General features: G+C 39.4%; 1 protein-coding gene across 8 annotated transcripts in view; it reads left to right on the top strand.

Moving 5' to 3' along the window:
- Nucleotides 1–22,888, top strand: part of LTBP1 (latent transforming growth factor beta binding protein 1) — a 188,106-nt gene that overhangs the window by 146,564 nt on the left and 18,654 nt on the right. For all 8 annotated transcript variants that reach the window (XM_077175710.1, XM_077175707.1, XM_054628955.2 and 5 more), the window contains 5 exons: nt 5,730–5,855; nt 8,023–8,166; nt 17,820–18,002; nt 19,289–19,375; nt 21,723–21,851. In XM_077175710.1, coding sequence (XP_077031825.1) covers nt 5,730–5,855; nt 8,023–8,166; nt 17,820–18,002; nt 19,289–19,375; nt 21,723–21,851 — 669 coding nt within the window. The remainder of the gene's footprint in view (nt 1–5,729; nt 5,856–8,022; nt 8,167–17,819; nt 18,003–19,288; nt 19,376–21,722; nt 21,852–22,888) is intronic.

Genomic DNA, 22,888 nt, shown 5'->3' with positions numbered 1-22,888 from the left:
GTGAAGTTAGTGATGCTGATAGAAAATAAACTCTCCCCCAACTAGATTTGAATGGCTATTCTTATGGTTGAGAGGAGTGTTCAAGGCAGTAAGGCTTGTTGGAAAAGTTCAGAAGGGGAAAAAATAATATGGTAGTATTTCACCTGGATGCATGCTGAGGGGAACCACTGAGCAGATAGCTCAGTCTTAGAACCAATGGGTAGGGGATCTCAAGCACCCAAAAAGTAAGCAACATTCTCTCTCCCAAATTATAGGCCAGTAAATCCATATGTGATTGGTTTTCACAGGCCAATTCTTCTCATAGTTCACTTGGTGAACTGTTTGTCCTTTGGTGGATGAAGTACACTGAAACTTGTGTCTGACTGTTGCATCTCCCTGCTTATACCAGAGGAAAACGAGCCTTACAGCTTTATTACTGAAGCTGGCATAGAACCTGCCATGTATTTAGTAATGTGATCTCTCGTGAAATGAAATACTGTGCTGGCAGGAACGCTGTTATGCTTGATGTCAGGGAATAAGTGCTGTATATTTAGATATAGCATAACATCAAACACACCATTTGTGTTTTAGTTATTATTGGTAATTATAAAAAATTCTCCAGTGTTCTTTAGTGCTTTTTTCTCTCTAAACATTTACTTCATTTTGTAATCATGGTGTTAGTTGAAAGAAATATTCTCTTACTGCCAAGACAAAAGCCTGGTCAAGTAGGCTAGAGAAAGCGAATCTGAGTAACTCCACTGATTCATGGAGGAGGCAGTATTTTATGATTTGAAGTAATGGGGATAATTCTAAAGCATGTTCGTGGATTCTTTCATCAGTATGTATACATTTCACCCAATATTTGGGAAGGATATGGCCACATATCTTCAATTGCTCTGCAAGAAAAGTAGTAGCAGGTGTTTTGCCTCACTCTTGAGCATAGCTATAAAAGAAGGGGGAAAAGTGGCTAGAGAAGAAAACAGCCTTCTCTTTGTAGAAAGCAAACACTTTATTTCAAAATGAAGCTAGAAGAATGCTTATTAACCTTGTGAAAGCAAACTCCCAGAAATTAAAAAAAGCACAACTGAAAAGGAACACAATTTAAAAAAGAAATCTGAAGTCATTAGCATCTACTGTTAGGAGCTCTACCAGAAACAATGAGCTCCTCTGCATCTCTGACATTTAATAAAATAGCAGTTTCCAGGGAAAGGCTGCTATCATATATGATGAAGTAATACAAAGTTAATCTCCATTAGAACAAAAAAGCCAAACTTCTACTAAATAGAGAAAGATGAAATCACAAGATCTTATTTCCAGGATTGTGACTAGTTTTGGAACTTTTTAATGTCGAGTAAAACAAGTACAAAACCAGTTGAGCATGCTTCACAAGTAATTGGTGTTGTGTATGGAATACAGATCAGACTTTATATTCAGCACTTGGAAAAGTATTTTAATAACTTGGCTAAGCAAAGGTACTTCTAGTCTCTGAAGCAGCAGCTCTCCTTTTCCACCACAATTAGTTTCTCCATTCTGTCATTTTAATAAAAAAACTCCATAGTTTTGAAAAAACTCATTTTAAGGGAGCACTGATGGCATCAGTGTCAATATTTGTAGTGGTGTCAGCTTCATGCTAAAAGGCAGAACAAAACAAAAGGAATGTGTGACATACTGAGAAAGCGTGTGGCTTCCAGCCGCAGGAGCTACTGTTCTTTACACTAAGTGCCTTTGTGAATTTAATTCTAGTTAAGTGAGTGAGAATAACTGTTTATACCATCAGAGGAAGAACCTGAGGAAATTTTCCTGGATTCACACACCTCTCTTTACCTGGGGAGCAGATTTCCGTATCTCCAGACTTTTTTTGTATGAGTTCGACTTGGGTTTTTTTGAAGTTTGAAACAACAACAGCACAAAACATTTAAGATCCTCATGTGGTTTAGTTCTGGTATGGAGTTTTTGTGGCCATTGGCCAAAGTAAACTGAACAGCTGTGGAGACTGTGTCTTCTTTCAAGGTGTAGACAAACTTTTGTTGCAGCAGTGACATTCCACTGCAGCCTGGCCCCAGGCTCAGAAATTTTGACTGCACCGGGCTCTCTGAACTGGAGGCTCTCTGAGTGCTCCTTAGTTTCTTGTTGAGCTCTCTGGGGTTCATGTAAAGATGGTGTTTTACCCAGCTGGCTCCTAGTCAAATATGTTGGCAAAGCCTCAAGTTAGAGGTTCTCTGATGATTAAGCTTCTCTGCCTCAAGCATCTCTTTTGTCTCCATGTCCCATCCCATATGTCTCTCATTGGTTTCTCACTGCTACAGCAGGCAGTCCAAAAAAACTTACTCATCCCACCAGAGCTCTCCCACCTCTACTTCTTCCTTTTTATGGATGCATGTTATAGGTAGCCCTGGAAGTTTCAGAATCATAGCTCTGCTGCTCTAATCACTTTGCAGGCCTGTCTTAGAAACTAGTTCCTCTTCCAGACATATTGCCGTGTAAGTAGATTTCAGTGAGATTTAAATATCGTGCTTGAGGTGGAGGTTGCCTTCATCTTGTTCAGGTTGTCAGAAAACAGGAGCACAGTGTTGAACTGCACAAAAGTGTGTGTGAGTGCACACATCTTGCCTTTTGATTAAAGCAGGCAGCACTGATTAATGATTCCAAAATAAGTTTTAATTACAGAGAACTGCTTTAGTCACTCTATAGACATAGGATATATTAGTTTCATGTTTAGTTTTTTCCCCTGACTTTGCTTCCATGTAGCAAGAGAATTGCCGATTACAAGCCTCACTCTTTATGGGGTGATTAAAGAAACAAATGTCCTTTCCGGCTGTAAAAAAGAGTCCTTTGAGTGAACTGTCTAGACAAGGAAAAATATTTGGTGCTTGGACCTTCTCTGTAATATCCCATGCACTGAAAGATGTTCAGACTGTACTTTTTAGAAAAAATCCTGTCTTCTGTGGCAGTATTATATACTGAATTAGGACACTTGCTACAATCACAAGTTTTGTTTCTGTGGCTTTTTTAGCCAATGACCTTGTTTTACCTGTGAAGATCCAGCTGCATGAACCATTCCCCTGTTTCCTTTAACATTTAGGTTTTAAGTAAGAAGAGTTCTGTAATTTAGGTAATTCTAAAATCTCCAGTTGTAGTTTCTTCTGCATAGGTTTTTAACAGGAACTGTCCCATGGCTCAGGAACTTCTTATTTAACCATAGTTGTTCACTGAAAACACAAACACTGTGTTATTGTCTGTTGTCTGAAATTCCAGGCTGTCAAGTCACCATTGTTTACTCATTTTGAATTCCTTTTCTTAACAGAGCTTTCTGATTAAGAGACAGATTATTCAGATTTTTTTTTACTAGATATGTGAAACTCTGCTGATCACATGAGACTATTAATAGCAAATATGTTATGCAGGGACAGTGCACAGCAGCAAGAAGAAGGGACCAGAAAAACACAACTGTAAAAAATTTCCATTGTCTTCCTCCCAGTAACTCCATATGCATATTTTTATAATTCTGTCACTCTGGGGACTTAAAAAGGAAAAGGTATAAAAGGTAGTTCTTGACCCTTCACCTCTGACAGTCTTTAACACAGATAAGTTGCTTATTTGCATTGCTGAATTAATTCTACTAGGAAGGACTTGTGGTAGGTTTCAATATGTTCAATATCCAGAAACCATCCAAATTTTTGTATTCAATTCCTTGAGAATAAGCATACTGGCTATTGTATTGTTTGCCAAATACAATAGCCCTTTCTAAAATAAATGCCTTGAATATTTTTTCTTTGTTTAATAAATCATTATGTAAAGACCATTAAAACCTTTACTACAAAACTTACAAACCAAATAAATTTTTCTGCCAGTTCCATCTGCAAGTACTTTTTTATAACCATCAATTATACTCATACATGTTTCCTAGATTTTGGTGTATTTAGTATGTGTAGTTTTTGCCTGCATTTCATATGTGGGCTGAAGTTTGTTAACCAATGAATCAGTTCAGTAGGAGAAGTGAGTTTTCAATCACTTAAACATCCTCACATGAAACTACATGCCTTTCTGAGAAAAATGTTAAAATTTAACAGTTGGTTCCATTGGTACAGAAATTGTCAGACAGGTTTTTTAGCCTTTTTAAAAGTGTACATGTGATTCCAGATCTGTTCAGACTCCACCACAGCACAGGTGGAGCTGGTTTTCAAGATCCCAAAAACACCAGTCCCTGAGGCACACAAAGCTTGTGCAGGTGAATTGGGTTGCAGGAGGGCAGCAGAAGAGTTAACAGGCATGGATGGTAATGACATGCTGCTCAAATTTTGGTAGCCTGGGGGGCTTTGACCACACTGTTCAAAGACCAAGATTTCCCTTTCAGCTGAGCATAAATCACAATTTAAAAGTAAAAAAGTCCTTGGTCGGTGAGTACTGTCAGGATAAGACTGCAGTGCATCTTTGCTGAGTTCTCTAGGTTTTTGTTTGACACAGCTGTGGAGAGCTGGAGGAGTAGGCAGGACTACATTTGAGCCCTACTCTGTCCTTACAGAAAAGCACCAGGCTCACCTGTTTGGAGAAGCCTTCTCTCTGTGGCACTGCAGGATTCAGTCCCAACAGTTCTTTAGTTCAGGGAGTGCCAAAGGCCTTCACTGGAGGTAAAATGATGATAGGCTCCATCACATGAAGGGCTACCAAAATGTGCAGAATTAATGATAGGAACAAGCATCAGATAAATCACTTTATTCCCCATTTAAAATGCAATTATCCCTTGAGGAAATGTGCAGAAGGAAAGCAGCAGATTTACTTAATGTTTTTTAGGAAAGAAATACAGCAACATTTTCTCTCTTTCAGACTGCAGAGGAATATAGAAAGCAGAAGGAATTTAGAAATCCTAGTATCCTGGCAGGTTCACAGCTAGTGTTCTTCCTCCTGAAAAGCACCTCATGGCATCTTTGATGACCACATATGGCCAGGGCTTTGGGTTTAGGTCTTACTTTGAGTGGAGATAAAAATAATACATTCCTAGCACTTATAACACACTTACAAAAATAAACCACAGTCTGCCACAAACAGCTCTGCTTCATTGTAATTTGATGGGCAGCTGAGTCAAAGAACAGACTTACACGTGCAAGTGACTTACTTGTAAGGCAAAAAAACTGGAACTACAAATGAAAAGGCCAGTAGAGAAAACATTCTGGCATTGGAATTACTTTGTGCACCTGAGCAAGATGACTTGTATGTGTAGATTTACAGGACTTAAGACAGAAGGCTCAGTCCACAGATATTTACCACTAAGACTATGAAACTGTGATCTGTGCTGAGAGCCAGAATGAAATCTGTGCAGCACTTCTGCGCAGGGCATGTAGCTATACCCTTGAAGTTTTTTTGTAGGTGCAGTGAGTTCAGTTTCACTCGTGTTGTTGACTGTATAATAGGGCACTGGTAGAATCTATAAGTCAGTCAGAGAAATTATTTAAACTATGCCTTAGCCTGTAGTATGTAACATCATGCTGTGGTTGGCAAGTTTGGTGAAACAGATGGGTGGAGGCAGCTGCCCATTGCTGACACACTTACTGCAAAGCTAACACTGAAAGAATGTCTTAAATTGTTTGTGTGCTTCCATTAATTTATGTGTCTTGTCCTTGTGTTCCTTCCCAATGTGTGGAGGCCTAGCTGCATCTGTTTACAAAGTGGCCCATCTGTGGGTGTTCTGCACTCAGTCAGTGTGTGCCTTTGGCTGTCACACAGCCTCTCTGATGCTGCAATTCTCCCTGCAGATGTGGATGAGTGTACGAACGGCACGGTGTGCGGCACTCATGGCTTCTGTGAGAACATGGATGGCTCCTACCGCTGCCTCTGTTACCAGGGCTACCAGGACACGCAGGAGGGGCAAGGCTGTACAGGTGAGCTCATGGGTGCCAGCAGTCACTGCTGCAAAGTTCAAGGGAGCAAAAACAGCATTCCAACAAAACACATTTCACATTTTTGTTTTCAGGACATTTTTTTATTAAAGTTATGCCACTTAATAGTAAAATAGGGTTGAGCTCTTCTTTACTCACTGAACTTTGTGCCAAATGGAAACTTTACTTTTTATCTATTTAATGAATACCTTTTATTAGGGCAAACAGAAGGCAGCAGCAAATAAGCTGAACCACTTACTTTATTTCTTTTAAAAAACCCAAGAAACCTCCTTGTTTGTGCCTGTCAGAACCATTCACAAATATAATAGCATGAATTTAATATCTTAGCCTATTTAAGTGCCACATCTGTTTAGTCTCTTAGCTGAGTAACCAGAACCCTGCACTACCCCCTGCAGGAAATAACATCTGGAATGTGGCACAGCCAGGCTGAATTAGATGGCACCTCCCGAGGCATATGGTGTTTAAACAGATTTTGACATTAGCTTCCAGCTCCAGGAAAGACACCTATCACCTTGAAATGATGTGGGATTTTTGTAGATGCGTAAATTGTGCGCATTTCTTTTGTGACTAATAGGTTTCCAGATCTGTTGTTAATAGTGATGGCTGGAGAATTGAGGCAGCACAAGTTTGTAATATAAAATTAATACCAGATCAAGGAGAGGTATTCATTAAGCAATTTCTTCAAGCCAGACTCGGGATGAAACTCATTTACTGGTAACAGAGAGGAGGAATTAGAAGTTTTACAGAGTGTTTGTATGCATTTTCTAATATATTAAGTAGTTTTGTTACGAAATTCTTGATGCCATTTGGCACTTACTTTGCTGCATAGCAAGGTATATTTTGTCATACAGTGACTTTTCATGGATGAAAACAAATGAAGCAAAGAAAGTAAAAAATAAAAGGGGAAAGTAAAGGATGGTGTGAAACTAAATTTAATTTTGAGCTCCCACTGAAATAATTCTGAAACACAAAATACTGCATTTGCTTGTTGTTTTTTTTTCTTGTATAATACTGTATAGTATAAAATACTCTTTTAAATTTTGAAGCCAGTTATCATCCAAAACAATTTAGGGGAAAATCAAGTCACTAGTTCCTGACTAGGCAATGTTCTCCAAAGAAGACTTATCTCCTACGACAGGAAGCCAGTAAAAAGATAAAGAAAAATCTAAATGCATTTTTTAAAGGCGAGCAAACTCTAAGTTAAAATTCATATTTATATAAAAACACACAAAAATCAACATTTATTCAGATAACTAGATTTTGATAGGCAAGAGGTAAAAAGGATGAAATACTGCTTCACAAGTTAGACCACACTCAGTTATAGGAATTTCTGAACTGTGATACAGAAATTACTATTTCTAATACTAATCAGCATAATTTCTATCTACTAATGAGATTCTTGCATTAGAAGTAGATTTTCAAATGTCAACGTTAGCAACTAAAAAGAAAATAAAGCTAAATGATCTTGGTAGTATTTGGTCCTTGTTTAAACAACAGACAATTCTATCAGTCAAAAAAAAATTTCAGGTTGGCTAGTTAGAAGGTATATGGAATCTAAGTTAAAAATATGTGGAATTTTTGGAGGGAGGAATTTTGCAGTGTTCAGTGGGGGTCCCTGGGTGACCTGGGCACAACTTCTGTGGATCCCAGAGCAGCCTGTGAGTCCATGCGTAGACATATGGTGGCAATCGGGCTGCGGAATTCTCTGTTTGGTGGTTGTTTACAAGAAAAATGGTATTTTGGGAAGGAAAATGAATTGTCTTTTTTGTTATGCAGTCTGAATCTCACCAAAGCCTGTTCATTTTGCTCCTTGAGTTTAGTGAAAGTTTGATGACAAAGATAAGAAAACAAATTTAATTACTCTGGGTCTTAAATCCCAATAAAAGAATACACAGAAAAGCATCAAAAAAACTGTGTTCTGGTCTAGAATCAGCACCTAATCAACACGAATAGTCTATAAACTTTCAGGGGTCTTTATTTCAAAGGACTTACTACTTGTTTATGAATCCACTTACGTATTAGTGAGTTTTTAATTCTTCCCCAGAGATCACATCTGTAATCTGGCAGACAGTATTGGCACAGATACAGCAGATAAAAGATCAGTCGGTAGGGGGTCTCAATTGATTTCTGTTTTGGATTTTTTCCCCAGATGTGAATGAATGTGAAATGTTGAGTGGAGTATGTGGCGAAGCCCTCTGTGAAAATGTTGATGGTTCTTTCCTGTGTCTGTGCTCCGATGAAAGCCAGGAGTACGATCCAATGACCGGACAGTGTCGCTTCCGTACCTCACCAGGTAAACTGCCAGTGGATTCTTGCATGCTTGGCATGATTTCAACTGCGTGCTGAACCATTGGAAAGGCAAAGCTGGCTCTGCAGTATTGGTGTTGCTTTAACTACAGCAGAAAAATTGAAAACTTTGTCATTGTCTTGAAAGTGTGTGCATGAGAGGAGGTTTTCTAGGACAGAATATGTTGTCAGTGAATCATTAGCAGGGAAAATAGAGCAGAAGCACCTTTTAAATGTTATACATCAACAGACTTGGCAGTAATATTGAGCAATTACTACAGGTAGGAGTAAATAGTCTTGCTGACTGTACTGTATGAATGAAATCTGATATGGAATCAAGTCTATGGCCTGAGTGATTTTGGTTTTTGTCCAAACTTTTGTAAACATCCATGAGCATATTATTAAAACCAAGAGTTATATTTAGTTGTGGTTTCACCCTAGATGGCAACCAAGCCCCAAGCAGCGACTTACTCACTCCCCTAGAAAGCTCTCTCACGGGTTGAGATAAAGACAGATTAATAGGGAAAGCAAAAGCCACACACACAAGCAAAGCAAATCAAGGAATTAATTGACTGCTTCCCATGAGCCAGCAGGTGTTCAGCCATCTCCAGGAGAGCAGGGCCCTATCACACGTCGCAGTGATGTGGGAAGACAAAAGCCATTGCTCCAAACATCCCCTCTCTTCCTCCTTCTCCTCATTTTATATCCTGAGCATGATGTCATTCAGTCTGGAATATCCTTTTGGTCAGTTTGGGTCACCTGTCCTGGCTGTGTCTCCTCCCCACCTCCCATGCACCTCCAACTTCATCACCAGTGTGGCAGAACAAAAAGCAAAACTTTGGCTCTATGTAAGCCCTGCTCAGCAATAACAAGAACCCTAGATTATCAACCCTGTGCTCAGCACAAATCCAAAAACCAAACCCATACCGGCCACTGTGAAGAGCTCTGTACCAGCCAAAATCAGCACAATAGTCTTAATCTTATTAGCGTTATCTAGATTTAATATGAGTCCTAAGAGAAGGTTGTTGGGAAAGCAAAAACCCAAACCACTACATTGGTGTCAAACTACCTCTGTTGTCAGTCTCTCTTGAAGTGTCCTTGCCTGCTTTACTGCTTTAGTCCATTTCCTACTAGTCCATTGTACTGGATTTTTGAGCTTTTCTTATAAAGTGTTTTGGGTGTTGAAAATGCTACTGGAAATACACTAATTGAAAAATAGTTTAGAACTCTTAAAGCTGCCTTCACATTTCTACACTGATCCAGTTTGGAGAAAGGAACAAACCCACAGGAGGATGAACAGAGTATAAGAAATGATAGGATTTACTTGCATAGCTTTTTTCAGAAGGCAAATCTTGGTGGTTTTTCCTTGTTTTCTTACACTGCAGGCTGATGTAGCTTCTGGAAAGCCTTAGAGGAACTGGCTTTTTGGCCAGGATGCTCTCTTTACAGCTTCCAGGCTGTGGCTGTTTTCTCCTATCACTCGTGATCTTTCAGACTTGTAAAGAGGGTTGAAATATCCATGACCTAATTGTCACAAATATTTAGATCACTGAATGTAGCACTCAGCAGCACTCAAGAAGTGCCTGTGAAATATCATTAACAGCTGATTGATGAATATTTTGGGCCTGTGAGGAGGCAGTACTCAGGAGAGTTCAGCTAGCTGATGAAACCAGAACTAAAAACTTAGCACAGGACCTGAGTCATGTAAAAAGAACTCACATCCAAGGGACATTTGAGGACATACCCTAACATTACTGTGGGGAGGATGGGGATGAAGAACACAGCATGACTGATTGTGCTTTCAACAGATGGATACTCTACTGTCAGTACTAATTCCATGATGCTATCAGCAGTGAGCACAGCTTTGCTGTGATCAGTCTGGAAAGTAACTGTTCTTCCATCCCCTCCAGATTTTGTCAGGCTCTAACAAAACACATGCTTTGCCTTTGTGTCTTCTCTGATAAGGTCATCAAGATCTCTCATAGGAAACCACAAGGAGCTAATGAGAGGTACTTTACGTCATATGGTCTTGGACTAGAGTAAGGCAAAATGGCAGTACTTGGAATAGAGTTCTTACTCTTTTCTTCCAAAGTAAAAGGAGAAAAGACTGTTATTAGTTCTTATAAACTATTCTTGCTGTAAAGAATGCTGGAATAGCCACACATCCTCTCTGGCTTTGACAAGCCACATACTCAAGTCAGGCGTGGTGCTTCCAGAGCTCCCATGGTGCATATGGACATCATCTGTCAGCATTAGTGTGCACCATGCTTATGGAAGGCACAACTTAAAAGGCAGAAAGGAAGAACTTAATCTGTGTTATCCTGTTACAGATATCTATAGTTCAGGCTGGCTCACCCAGCTCCTGCTTATTTCTCATTCTTTATTTTTGTGCATAAATAAGTGTTTGTTCCCCTTGAATGAAGTTCAAATAGGTGACATTTGTTCAAATGTTACTTTAATTTGGGACTTTTCTTACATGTGGTTAAAGTCCAATAGATTTGTAGAGTGCTGTTCACGCTTTTCTTACCCTTAGGGCTCTCAAGACTTCCTTTTATTTAGATTCCACTTGCTGGAAATTTGTCTGTTGTTAGCTGTGCCTTGAAACAATCCTCCCAGTGTATGCATCAGGAATTTAAGCCCATATTGTCACTTTCCAGTCAAAAAAGTGCAAAAAAATTGTGCAAGGCTTGATTGTCTCATTCCCCTCTTCTCTGCCGTACCATTCATAAAATGTAGGAAATGTTTCAGAAATAAGAAAAGATAAAGGAAGAAAGAACTTTATTCTGTAGGAGATGAAAATCTACTGTTCTATACATCTTTGTACCTAAGGGAGAAAAAAATGCATGCTTTCTATTAAAGTGTTCTCATTTATTCTTTTAACAAACTATATAAAGCTATTTGTGATTAATTTCTAGCAACTGCCAATCTCTATGAATTTCAAGTTATAATCAATAATAGTAATAAGTAATAATAATAAGTTCAAGTATAATTGTGGTTTTAACTGTGGCATGTTGTAGTACACATTTGAACTACTCATATAGACTATTATACTACTAACAGGTCTCATAACATTGAATCCAGGAGCTCTAATGGACATTGAATATCTGAGGATTATAACAAGTATGATTTGGGGTGGCATGCCAAAACTTGAAATGTTTCAATAGCAGTGCTTGCAGAGGTACATCATTGGCATAAGAGAAACCTGGTAGGGTGAAACTATGCCTGGAGTGCCACATTGGATGTTTACAGGCTCTTCAGGCAAGCCAGGTGAGGCAGTGAGGTAGCTAGAATGTGTGGAGCTTACGTTTGGCAATGGTATGGTTTAAAGTCTCCAGGTAAGGATAAAGGGACAAACAAATAACATGGATGTCATCATGGGACTCTACTCTAAACCACCTAGCCAGGACAATGATGAATTTTTCTTTGAGGAACTAATGGAAATCTCCAATCAACTTCCCTTGTCCTTTGGGGGGACTTCAACTTGCCAGATGTTAACTAGGAACATCAAACAGCTGGCACAAACAGAAGATTGCTCAAACAGGATGCTAACTTCATGGTATAGGTACTAAAGGAGCCAGCTAGGAAGGATGCCCTTTTTGACTTGTTGCTTAATTAACAAGGAGGGTTTTGTGACTGAAGTGCTGATTGATGTCTGTCTTGCATACAGAGACGATGAAGCAATCAGGTTTAAAATCTCATGACAAGAGGAAACTGCCAGCTTCAGCTCTGATGATATGAGAATAGCAGACTTCAGGCTTCTCAGGGAGCTAGTTAGCCAGGTCCCCTGAGAAAATGCTCTTGGACGTGTTGGGGGTCCATTCAGTGCTGCTTACTTTTTAAGCTCCACTGCCTAGGAGCACAAGAACAGGCAATTCTGAAACATGGAAAGACAAGCAGGTGAGGCAGAAGACCAGCTTGACTGAGCAGGGGTCTTCTTTTGGAGCTAAGACAAAAAAAGAAGGTATATGTCCAGTGAAAGGAAGGTCAGATAACATGAGAAGAATACAGAGATGCTGCTCACCACTGTTGGGAGAAAATTTGTGTGGCCAAAGCTCAGTTGGAGTTGATGGTGGCTATTACTGTGGGGGACAATAAAAAGGAGAGGGGTTCAAATACACTAATAGAGAAAGGCAGCACAGAAATGACATGGGCCCATTACAGGATGAGGATGGTCACCTCACAAACAGGGACACAGACAAGGTAGAGACATTTAATGCATTCTTTGCCTTTGTCTTCAACACAAGCTAAGGGGGTCTTGTTGATCTGAGCTGGAGGACCATGGTATGAGAATGATAAACTGACCCTGAACTTGTGCAGGATCTGCTGCTCCATCTGGATCCCTGTAAGCCTCTGCAACCTAATGGGTTTGAACCAAGAATACTCTAAGAGCCTCTTATGTCATTGTGAGGCCTCTCTCAATCATTTTTGAGCAGTCTTTGGAGTATGGAGAGATCCCAGCTGACTGGAAAATGGCAAACATTGTCCTGATTTTCAAAAAGGGCATGAAGGGGGGTCCTGCCAACTACAGTTCTGTCAGTCGCACTTCAGTGTCTGGTAAAGTTATGGAGAAGATTAATCTGGGAATTATTGAAAAACACCTGAAAAGCAACATGGTCATTGGTCACAGCTGGCATGTCTTCATTAGGGGAAAGTCTTGCTTATCAAACCTGATTCCCTTTTCTGACAAGGTATCCCACCTAGCTGATCAAGGGAAGCCAGTTGATGTAATCTTTTTCATCTCAGTAAAGCTTTGGATACTGTCTCTCACAGGATCTTTCTGGACAAAATGTCCATCACACAGCTGGATAAACACATCATGGGATGGGTGAGCAACTGGCTCATGGGCCAGGCACAAAGGGTTACAGTGCATGGGGTGACATCGGACTGGGGATCTGTCCCTGGGAGGGTTCCATTCTCTGCCCTGTGCTCTTCAACATCTTCATAAATGACTTGGACATGGGAATGGAAGGGATACAGAGCGAGTTCACAGAGGATACAAAACTGGGAGGAGCTGTTGAGTACCTTGAGGGCAGAGAGAACCTGCAGAGAGACCTTGACAAATCAGAGAGCTGGGCAATCACCAACGGTATGAAGTTCAACAAGGGAACACGTCGGATTCTGCATCTGGGATGGGACAACCCTGGATGTATGGACTGGCTGGGCAATGAGATGCTGGTGAGCAGTGCCACAGAAAGGGACCTGGGGGTCTTGGTTGATGGCAATTTGAACAAGACTCAGCAGTGGTCTGGGAGCCAGGAGGGCCAACCGTGTCCTGGGGGGCATCAGGGACAGCATCACCATGGAGATCTCCACTAAGGTACCTGGGCCCACTTAGGTACCTACAGCTAATTTAGATGTTGCTTTCTCCTGGCTACATGAAATACAACCAGTTACTTATGGTAATATATTTAACAGTAATTGATGGGATTTATAAGTCAAAAACATGGTTTTGGTGTCCAAAACCATAAGTCCCTTCTAGATTGATTAATATTGAAACAAAATCAATCCCCCCTGTAATCTAACCAACCACCAGCACAAAAAATTTGATGCTGCCAAGTAACAGTTAATAAATTTGATCCATAAGGTTCCTTAAGGCTAGAAATTTGGTGCATGAGTATAGATTCTAAAATTCCTAAACATTATGGGGTTTCTTATTGTTAAGTGAATTTCAGTTGTCTGTGGACGAAGTCTTAGCTGTAAGTTTTATGTGTGCATCAGTTGCACTAGTCCCTGAATTGTGTATATGCAGGTATATTTATATGCACTGTACATGCACGTGTTAGCTTGTCATGTGTGGAGTCAGTTGAGAAATCTAAACGAGTACACCCTGATAATAGGCACATACCAATATACTTTTACTGTCTTCTTGAAAATCAGATTCTGAAAGTGAGAATTGTTACTCAAATTCTTACTCAAGCTGTTTGCTCGGAGTCATCATTTGCTGAGTTTTTAGAAGTCGTGAAGTTATAATGACTATTTTTCATTTTTGCAAACCAGTTTTCTGATTGCATCTGTAAGCATTGTTGGTACATAGTTGCAGTATTTGAGATCCTGTCTATGTTTTGGTTTCTTCAGATCACAGTTGTTAACAGAACACTATTTAGGCAAATATTTCAGTGTATGCTGAAGTCTAAGCATATGCTAATCCATATTATCCACTGAATCCTATATTACTGATGCATGTTTTTGCATCAAACATATACTGAGGATATTGTAGGATTAAGGTTATGCTAAGGTATATAAATCTATTTCTAAGAAATACTTCAGAATACAATCCAGCAGCAACTACACAGAATTCCTCTCATAGGCTGTTAATAGAACAGTTATATCAAAAATAGGGTAAAATTCTTTTCCTTTACCGGCATGCCTTAGATATAGAGATATTTTACATTTTCTAACCAAAAAAAAAAAAAAAAACAGAAACAATGATACAAAAATAAGTATTCCTTTTCTGTCATATTTTGTCAACATACCTAGTGAAATCACTTTCAGAAACAGCCTGTTTACTAAATGGTTAATAATCTATGACAGAGAAATTAAAAGCTTGTAGACATAGACTGGTCTTGGTTTAAAAAGAAAAAAAAGGTTTGTGTCTCATTTGCTTTCCAAACATTCATGACACCTTCTTGACTAACCCTCCCTCACAGCTGTGTAAACAACAGCCATTTAAGCTGCTGAACAGATAATGGGAGGAGAAACCAGCACATGATATGTAAAATGGGAATAAACAAGGACATGATGAGACCATATCCCTTTCCTTCCAAGGCAGCTTCTGGTGTTCTTTCTCTGATAAGCAGCATGAAAACAGCCACACTTTCTCTTCTAATGAAGATTTGGCTTTAATTCAGTTAGGCAGATGGCAAATGGCCAAGGAAAATGTATAAATTGGTGACTGAAGTACTGCTCTCTCACCTTGGAATGGCAGATTTAGTTCATCTGGATTTCTGTGACATGATAGTCTTAATATAGTTCCTATTGGATAGCAACTGATACCACAAAACCACCTCAATTGATGAAATTCAACACATTATGGAAAATTGTAATTATCAGATGAGGGTTGACCACAGGCTAAAGTAACAAAGCTGAAATAAGCAGCCAGCTGGGTGTATCCTTTAATGTATGATTTAGTTATATTGGCAAAACTGCAAAGCCTTGTAGGTGGCAACATCATACTAAATTTGAATGGAGGTGTCTGCCAACCCCTTAGCCTCCCAAAATTGAAGTCACTTTTCTGAGGAAAATAGAAGTAAATCCAATTGTCTGTGTCTAATTAGAAACCAAAAGAACTATTACACATGTTTATGCTATTGAAGTGCAATAATAGGCAACCCATGCTGACATTTTTAAATCTGCTTTTCTCCAAATGGATCTAGTATTTGCATGCCCAGTAAAGTTCCCTTGCTCCATCTGCTTTGGGAAGTGTGGGTGGGCAGTGATTGGATTGAAACAGCAAGAGCTGAAGTTAATTTAATTCCTTCAGCATTTGTTAGACATCACTATCTTCAAGCTCTCACCTCAAAAACACTTTTTAAGTGAGATCTTAAAGCCCACTCCAGAGCTGCTTGCCTCTTGTTTCAAAGGTGATTCACTTTTTTTCCCCAAGTTCCAGGGAAAGCTCTCTGTTCAGGCAGGCTGTTCATCTTCCCTCCTGTCCCATCTTTCGGCACAGGGGGATTGCCTGCTCCTGCTCCTTCAGGATTTTCTTCCTAAAGTACATCCAGCCCTCCTGGACTCTTTTGCCCTTCAGGACTGCTGCCTTAGGGAGTCTCTCAACCAGTCTCCTAAAGAGGTGAAAGTCTGCCCTCTGGAAGTCCAAGGTGGCAGATCTGCTAGCACCCCTCCTCACTTCCAAAGAGTCATAATCACTATCATTTCCTGACTGCTTTTCTCACCATGGCCTCTGACCATCACATCACCCGCCCGTCCTTCTCTGTTCACAAACAGCAAGTCCTCTGGGGCACCTTCCCATGGTTGGCTTCCTCAGCAGATATGTCAGGAAGTTCTCTTCCACACACTCCAGGAATCTCCTAGACTGCTTCCTTTCTGCTGTGTAGTATTTTCTATCAGACATCTGCTATGCTGAAGTCTGCCACAGCAATAAGGGCCAGGGATTGCAAGACTTATCCCAGCTGCTTATAGAATATTTCTTCTCTCCATCCTGGCTGGGTGGTCTACATCAGACTCCCACCACGATACCTGCCTTGTTGGCCTTTCCCCTGATTCTTACCCATAAACACTCAACCCTATCATCATCATCATTCAACTCCAGACAACTGAGACACTCCCTAACACGCAGGGCTACCCCACAGCCTCTCTTTCCCTGCCTGTCCCTTCTCAAGAGTTTACAGCTGTTTATTGCAGTGCCCTAGTTGTGCGAGTCCTCTCACCATGTCTCTGGTAGCAGCTCTGTTCCAGTTTTCCTGCCACACCATGGAGCCAACATTTGTTGCAGTAGCATCTTGAAATGCACTGCCACTCTATAAAATAGAGGTTCTGATTCCTGTCTCAATAGCTGTGTTTCTTGAGAAATGTCTCATGCTGACCTTATTGTACAAGAGCCTGGGTAAAAACAATGAAATCTCAAAGAGTGAGAAATCAGCCAACATGGAATAATTTTAAAAGGTTTTTTGTGACTTAAACATTTGTTAAGTACTAAGCATAAAGAATTTCCCTGGATAAAAAGGAAATGAGCTAGTCGCCTCAAGATTTATCTATCTAAATTCCTGAATAAAGTTTTGGGTTTGATTGATAAATGTGAGCATACAAAATTTTAGAACTTGATGACTTTACTGATGGCCTGTGAAAAGTTTTTCATATTGATCAAGGGTGAATAACAATTTTATGTGGCCCTTGATGATAATTTTTGTGAAGTGAAATGTTAGGTAAACAGAGTTCTGCAAACACAGAAGCTGTAAATAGGTTTTTCTTTCAAAATTGCTTCTTGGGGTATTTTAGGAGTGCCTTGCTTTTGAAAGGTCTTTAACTATTATAGTAATAGGGTATTTATTGGATCTATGGGACAGACTATTTTGCCTTCAGTCCATATAAATATTGTGAGAGGACCCAGTCAGTGCTTAAGGCAATAAATCTGCTTTCTTGGCTGGATTGCTATTTTAAAGTTAAACACAGAGTCAGTTAACTTGACATCTGTATTATATTCCTCTGCTTACCGTGAAGTCAGTAAGTTACTTTTGCAAAAATCATAAAGGGCATTGTATTCAAATTTGGAGTGTGCTTTTTCACAATGAAATTAAAAGGGGTGGTAAATGCTCATTCTTTTGAAAATTGAGTCTTTTCAGTTCATGCCTTCACTCCTTTATCTGAAAAAATGAGTTTGTAATATTTGCTTACCTCTGTATGTGAAGAGCATATGTCAAAAGCTGGCCATGTCCATTAGTAGCAGAACATGAGAGTAGGTACTTCATGCATTGCTTGAAAATGATGGAAGTGCAAAGTGGAGGAATCCTTTTATGGTCAAGTTGGAGAACAGGTCTGAAAAAGCCAAAGGAAAGTCATCGACTTCCATCGTTCTTTCTAATGTCAAAAAGTTAAACCAAAATTTGTATCTAACCATTTTCTTCTCTGCTCTTTTGACCTCCTGTAAAAGTGACTAATTTCATGTGTCATCTTGTGTGGTTTATGTTTTCTTTTCTACCTTAGAAGTGCCAGTAGAGGCTGATCTACAGGAAGATGGAAAGAAGGAGTGCTACTACAATCTGAATGATGCCAATTTCTGTGACAACGTGCTGACATCCAACGTAACCAAACAGGAATGCTGCTGTACCTTGGGTGCTGGCTGGGGTGATAACTGTGAAATCTTCCCATGCCCTGTCGTTGGAACTGGTAAGAGGAGGCCTTCTGTCCTTTTGCAAGCTTTTGAAGCATCGTGTTTATGTTAACAGAGTTTGCTTTGCCTTTAGAGAAGGCTTGCCCATTAAATCCCATATTTTTTAGTATTTAGTCATGACTTATCCATAGGAACCCTCTACAGAGGAAAGGGTGATAAGAATAATTTGTACCTGGTGTAAATCCATTGCCTTCTCTGCTCTTGCCCTAGAGATTAAAAGAGCCTGTTACTGAACAGTGATTTTAGGCAAATACGGATTCTCACAAGAGCTTTTTCCAGATGCTATGGTAACACTTTAGATTTTTTCCACAAGCTGGAAAACAAAGGTAACTATTATAATATTTTTGAGACTGCAGCTATTCTTTGTAGTGCTGTTTCTACAGCACAAGAGCTTACCAATATATATTATGGCATTAGTTTTACATTTTGCAACTTACAGAACATCAGTTAATAATGTTCTCTGCAGACCATTGTATAACCTCGAAATATTAAATTAGACAAACAGAGCCATGTGATATTTGTCACAAATTTTGAAGAGTACTTGAAACATAAACAGGGATAGCTGAATTTCAGAATCCAGCTGGGAAAAAAATCACATAAGAGAGAACATGCATAAACCTTGGGATTAAATGCTAAAGATGACTTTTCACAGAAATGCATCATCATGTTTAATTCCTGTTTTAGCTACCTTAGAATTGGTCAAATTGAAATGAAAAGCAAAATGAAAAAGGGGCCTCTCTGCTTGGATAGGTTTGTTTGATTCTGTATAGTATCCAAGACACTTGAAATAATTTTTCTCTGTAATGCACACCATGTTCTCCTGTTGCAGTCAATTAGTGTTTTGCCTGTGTGAGGACTGAAGAATGTGGACAGGGGTTTGTATCTCAGTTGGAGTATGCCTAGATTACAGCTTGCAGCGTAGCTCAGAGAGGCCCATGCTAGCTTTAATTAATGTAATTTGGCTACTGGTATTGTTATAACTGCAGTGCACCATGAAATCTAGTAAGGACCACATTCTCCTGCCAAAAAGCAAGAGAAATGAGTTTGCCTGGAGCTGTGTGATGCTGTAGGCACCCTAGTGAGGTTTGGTTTTTCTCTGCAAACTGAGAGCAAGGGCAAGTCAGGCTGTGGCATTTAACATCCCCCATTAAACTAAAGGTGTGTATGATTGCCTGATAGATGTAAACAAGGCTAATATCTCAAAGTACTCTGAAATACATGTAACACTACATATGTGAATACCTTCTTCTTAACAACATAATTTTTTTTCTTTCTCTCCCAGCTGAATTTACTGACTTGTGTCCTGAAGGAAAAGGTTTCATTCCCTCTGGAGAATCATCTTACGGGCTTCTTGCTCAGAATTACAAAGGTCAGTACTGACTTGTATTAAGTTTAATTATTTCAGAAGTTCTGGTAGTTGATTGACTAGAAATATGAGCCAGGAATGTAAGCATACTAATTCAAATTTTATTAGGTGATAAAAACAGTTTGTAGTGCAAAACATTGCTGAAAATCATTCTACAGGTTGTTAAGAATGTTAATTACACAGTCTCTGTAATATTCTGGTTTAATTTGTACTAAGTGCTATATGCTGTGAGAATAGGTGCTGTGACCACAAACCACAGATACTTATTTACATATGGAATACAATGCCAGCTTAAATATGTAAATATATGTATGAGGAGCAGGAAGAGAGGAGAGAGTTCTGTTGAACATTTGGCCTGCAAGGGCGAATGAATATTAAAACTGAAGAGAAGTTCAGCAACGATATTTTCATTACAGACCTTCACAGAATAATTACTGTTGGTAGTCCAGTGGTAGTAAAGAAATCAGAGTGATAGAAGTTGGGAGGGAGCTGTCATCACCAAGAAGGAAAAGTGAGATCAGCAAAATTTCTTTTCAGTTTTGAGAAGTAGCCATCAATATTAATAATTTTTAAGACTGTCACAGAGCTCATCTTAAAGTCTTTGAGAGTATTTTTGTTGAGGGATTGTTTAAGGGGGTTGTTTATCTTTAGAGATCTAAGATTTCTGTGTATATTCACAATGAGGATTTGGAACTTGCTGTGTGTGAAGCATATCCAAATTAGTCTCAAATAAAATCTGTGTTGTTTTTGTGCTACCTCAGGGTTGGTGATATCTCTAGCTGCTATAAATACTGAAATGTATACTGAATAAATACTGAAATAGTCCACCTGGAAATATCTTCCACAAATCCCTGTCATAATAAGACTTTTTCCCTTTTCAGTAAATTTGTGTTAGGAATGGCACAAAGGACAAACACTAAACAGATAAATAACTTTTACTAATGTGCTCTTTTCATAATGTGATCTTTCTCTGTTACACTAACTTAAATGTTACTGTTGCTTTTGTCCACAAGCTTCTGCTTGTAGGAGTAATTCCTGTTTTCTTATTGGAATTATCTGTCAGAAGTGAATAGCCTGGTAGCCTTCCTTGGTTTTGCTTCCAGGATCTCCCATTTTTCTCCAGACACAAATTCGTGTTCCACAGGAAAACCACAGATGTGAACACGACATTTTTTATTAATCTTTGCATTATTCTTGCTGCTAAACAGTCAAAATATTTAATGTTTGTAGCCACTTAGTGGCTGGAAGAGTGGATGTAAAAATAAATAGTTTTTTAGATCTTTCAGTTCTTCTGGAGAAAAGCAAACATTTGAATGATTTCCCTTTAAAACTATAGTACAGCTGGAAATAATAGCTTTGGGATAAAATCTATGGTTTCCCCAGAATATAAATGGGGAGTAAATATATAGAAGACAGTGAATTAAAACAATTGGTATTGAGAGAAGAATGACCTACTTTAGGTTGTGCCTTTTATTGCCATTTTCACTGCAAACCTTGCTTTAACAGATTGGCTCTAAGTAGGTCTAGCAAATGAAAAGTAGGCTGGAAAAAAGGAAGTGAATGGAATTCCAACAGTAACAAATACATAAATATAAGACTGGGAAAAAATGTGTACAACTGTGAAAAGCAATATATGAGCTGGCATATATTTTCCATGAAACCTCCTTGAACACGTTTAGCCTCATTTGAAAGCATGGTAGAGTCTCTTTTTCAGCCATCACTAGTTCTGTAGTGATTGCCACCCAGTGTTCAGCCACAGACACAATTGGTCCTGTGAGGGGGAAGGCTGCACTCAAGTTGTGCTTTAAGCAACAAAACCATGAGCAGTGCAGATAGGAAGATTTCCTACTGTGCACAGCAGAGTCACCAAACTCTATGCAAAGAGAAGAGTAGTCACAGAGTCCATCCATAAGCATAACTGATTAGTTAGTTTGGTAACCAGATGGTGTGCTTAAATTACATCCATGGTAGGAACACCTTCAGTAAAGCAAATTATATGGGAAAATACAGGCTATATTGTTCATCTGTTTTGCTTGGAGTTAGGAGCAATGTGGTACCAAAGGAACGAAAGGGAAACTGCAGATTTTTCCAGTCTCTCTGTGCCATGGGACTTAATTCTGACAAAGAGAAGTAAGGGTCCACCAAGTTTTCCATTTCCATTCTGGCTACATAGCCTCTTCCATACCAGTTGTCTGAGGGGTTTTTTTTCTGTGGATATCTGTGCTCCTGGGATTTTCTGTTTAAACTGAAGTTTGCTTGAACAGAGAAGTGTATAGGATTTATTCTATCTTGCTTGTCTACATGGCACCATAATAACAATGGTAACACAGCCTTCATGTTTTCTCCCCAGATGCTGATGAATGCCAACTCTTTGGCCAAGAAATCTGTAAAAACGGCTTCTGTTTGAATACGCAGCCAGGTTATGAGTGCTACTGCAAACAAGGCACATACTATGACCCTGTTAAGCTCCAGTGCTTTGGTAAGTTTATTTAAAGTGGTCTTGTCACTATAATGGTATGCAGATGGGCAAAACAAGCAGACTCCTATAGCAGGATTCCCATCACAACTGTGGCATTTCCAGTAAGGGGAGAAACACTGGGCCTCTGGACTCCTGTAGCAGTTTTGTAAGATGCATTGGGTCATTTCCCTTCCTTCTGCTTGGCTGAGCAGCAATTCTGGATGACATGGCTGTGGCATGTAGAGCAGGGTTTGCTTTATTTGCCTTCTTTTTCAGCAAATTACTCTCAGGAGTTTTCATCTCCAGAACAGTCTTTTGTGCTCCTTTGAGTGCACAGTCAAGACCTGGTGCCAGCCTTAATGCAGGCAGCACAAAGTGATCAGAGGGGGCTCCCTCCTTACATGCATACTGCTGCTTCACTGTACCAAGGGACAGTTTAGCCTTCTGTTCTTTGTATTTGAGGTGAGCAGTGAAAGCCTGTATGTTGAAGCTCACCTTTCATTTGGTAAGTGTTCTGGGTTTACTTTATTAAATCAAATTAGTGCAGACTTTTTTTTTTTTTTTTTTGTTTCAAGGACACCTATTTTCCCCAAGGAGTTAATATACAATGTGAAATTACAGTTGAGGTCATTGATAAGACCATTTTAGCCTGCACAACCTTGTACTCTTTTGGTTCTGGTATTCAACTGAAAATTACTTATGACCATGACCCTGGCTTTTGCTTTGTAAGCAGAGAACCATGTATAATGTGCAGAATAGCATAATGAAAGGAAGCAGTTTTTGCAACTGCAATAAGAGAGCCTTTTACCTTGGGATTCTATGATTATTCTTTACAAAGGGTGGGATTTTAGCTGACTACATGTAATTTATCTGAAGTGGCCTGCTCTTCCCTTTGAGCTAAATTTCAGCCTTTGTTTTCCAAGACAAACTAAGAAAAATAACTACCATGGCTAGGTAAGGTGATCTCTTCTTCTAACAAGCTCACAAGAAATCACTAAGAGTATGCCCACCTGCCTGCTGGTATTGTCCTAAAGGGAGAGGAATGTGGGAAGCAGTAG

Source organism: Agelaius phoeniceus, chromosome 3 (genome assembly GCF_051311805.1).
Source record: "Agelaius phoeniceus isolate bAgePho1 chromosome 3, bAgePho1.hap1, whole genome shotgun sequence".
NCBI classification, from domain to species: domain Eukaryota; kingdom Metazoa; phylum Chordata; class Aves; order Passeriformes; family Icteridae; genus Agelaius; species Agelaius phoeniceus.
The sequence above is the reverse complement of the archived record's forward strand: the minus strand, read 5'-3'. Positions and strand labels throughout refer to the sequence as shown.